The sequence below is a fragment of the Aphanomyces astaci genome (assembly GCF_000520075.1).
Source record: "Aphanomyces astaci strain APO3 unplaced genomic scaffold supercont1.22, whole genome shotgun sequence".
NCBI classification, from domain to species: domain Eukaryota; phylum Oomycota; class Saprolegniomycetes; order Saprolegniales; family Verrucalvaceae; genus Aphanomyces; species Aphanomyces astaci.
The window spans coordinates 655724-657062 of record NW_009798285.1 but is presented as its reverse complement, the minus strand read 5'-3'; the positions used below and the strand labels follow the sequence as shown (position 1 = coordinate 657062).

General features: G+C 51.0%; 1 protein-coding gene across 1 annotated transcript; it reads right to left on the bottom strand.

Annotated features, from left to right (window-relative positions):
* Positions 1 to 1028: 1028 nt before the first annotated feature.
* Positions 1029 to 1223, bottom strand: H257_09319 (hypothetical protein; the record flags this gene model as incomplete). The annotated part of the gene is made up of 1 exon (XM_009835491.1): positions 1029 to 1223. One exon carries the CDS (start codon positions 1221 to 1223, stop codon positions 1029 to 1031), a length of 195 nt encoding a protein of 64 aa, XP_009833793.1.
* Between the last annotated feature and the right edge of the window lie 116 nt (positions 1224 to 1339).

Here is a 1339-nt window from a genome sequence, read left to right as displayed (position 1 = left end):
TTGCGCATCTGCATCGCGCGGGTGACCTCAAGGACAAAATCGTCCGGTACCGCCAGTTGCTCAACACGGGACTCATTACCGACGCGGCCCCCAAGTACACACACGACATCCTAGATTTGCATAAGATTATTGATGGTTAAATACAAGCATATACACTGTGCATACAGTGCAAATAGTACCAAAATTAGTCATGTAGAGAGTCGTGGTCTCCCACGTGGCGTAAATTGTCGAGTGGGGCAGCCAACGATGTACATGCATCAGCCTTGGGCAGGGGCGACCATCTCCCACGGCCAACTCCCGCGGCCCACACCGACATGGCCTCCGGCATCACTGTGGTTGTTCGTGGTGTCCGAACGTTGTTGCACTTTGTATGTTTCACTACGTGTACTTGGTAGCACCAAGAATAGAGGGAGAGTACCTCGAAACGTTTATCCCGCAGTCTTGATTCGACGAAAGCCCTGCCCAAAGTCCCCGGCCAAAGCTCACAGGGGCCTGGTCACCCCACCGTGTTCATGGTTGTCCGGTACCAAGGTTCTCAACAACGCTACCGGTGAGGAATGTCCCAGGGGCCCTCCCCATGGAAAAATATCGAAGAGCAGGGCTGCCTTGTGGGGTGCGTTGCAAATTGAGAAAAAACGTGTAATTGGCTCAGCCAAATATTTCAGTAGCCAATTATACCTTACGTAGTTGCATCACCATCCGGAATGAGTTGAAGTTTCAAATATGTCGGAGGCACGGTCGGATTCAACATCCTATGGTGTACGTCACCGCTGTCTTCGTCGTTGTCGTCATCGCGAAAGAACAAGTCTGCGATTATTGTCAATAATGTTGTTCTGGACCTCGTCCTCGATCAACGAGTTCAACAGGTCCATGTACAGTAGTTGTGGAGAGTGTTGGTGCCGGCGAAGTAGGTCTTCTGGTCTTCGGGTGAGAGCAACTGGTAGCGCCCCCATGATTCCTTGTGCTGCCCATATTGAGGTGGCTGCGGAACTGGTGCGGCGAGACCGGCCTTCTGAAGTAAGTTTTACTTACATGATGTCGCTACGCGATTTGCGCTTCCGGCCCGAGACTCCCCCCACCTCGACCACGTCACAGCCTTCATGAACACAGCACAAGCAACGACAGGTTTGCACGCCATTGGCCACCGTTTGCACGAGAGTCATCCCATATTCCAGATGTAATACGCCCGGAACGGCGTCGTCTTTGGCCCCATTGGTGGGCATACAACAACTTTGTCCGACATTTAGCTACTACCTTACCCAGGCCTCATTATTTAAGGTAAATATCTTAATTTCCTATATTAGCTTAATTAAGATATCTCAGTCGTCTGCATATACTG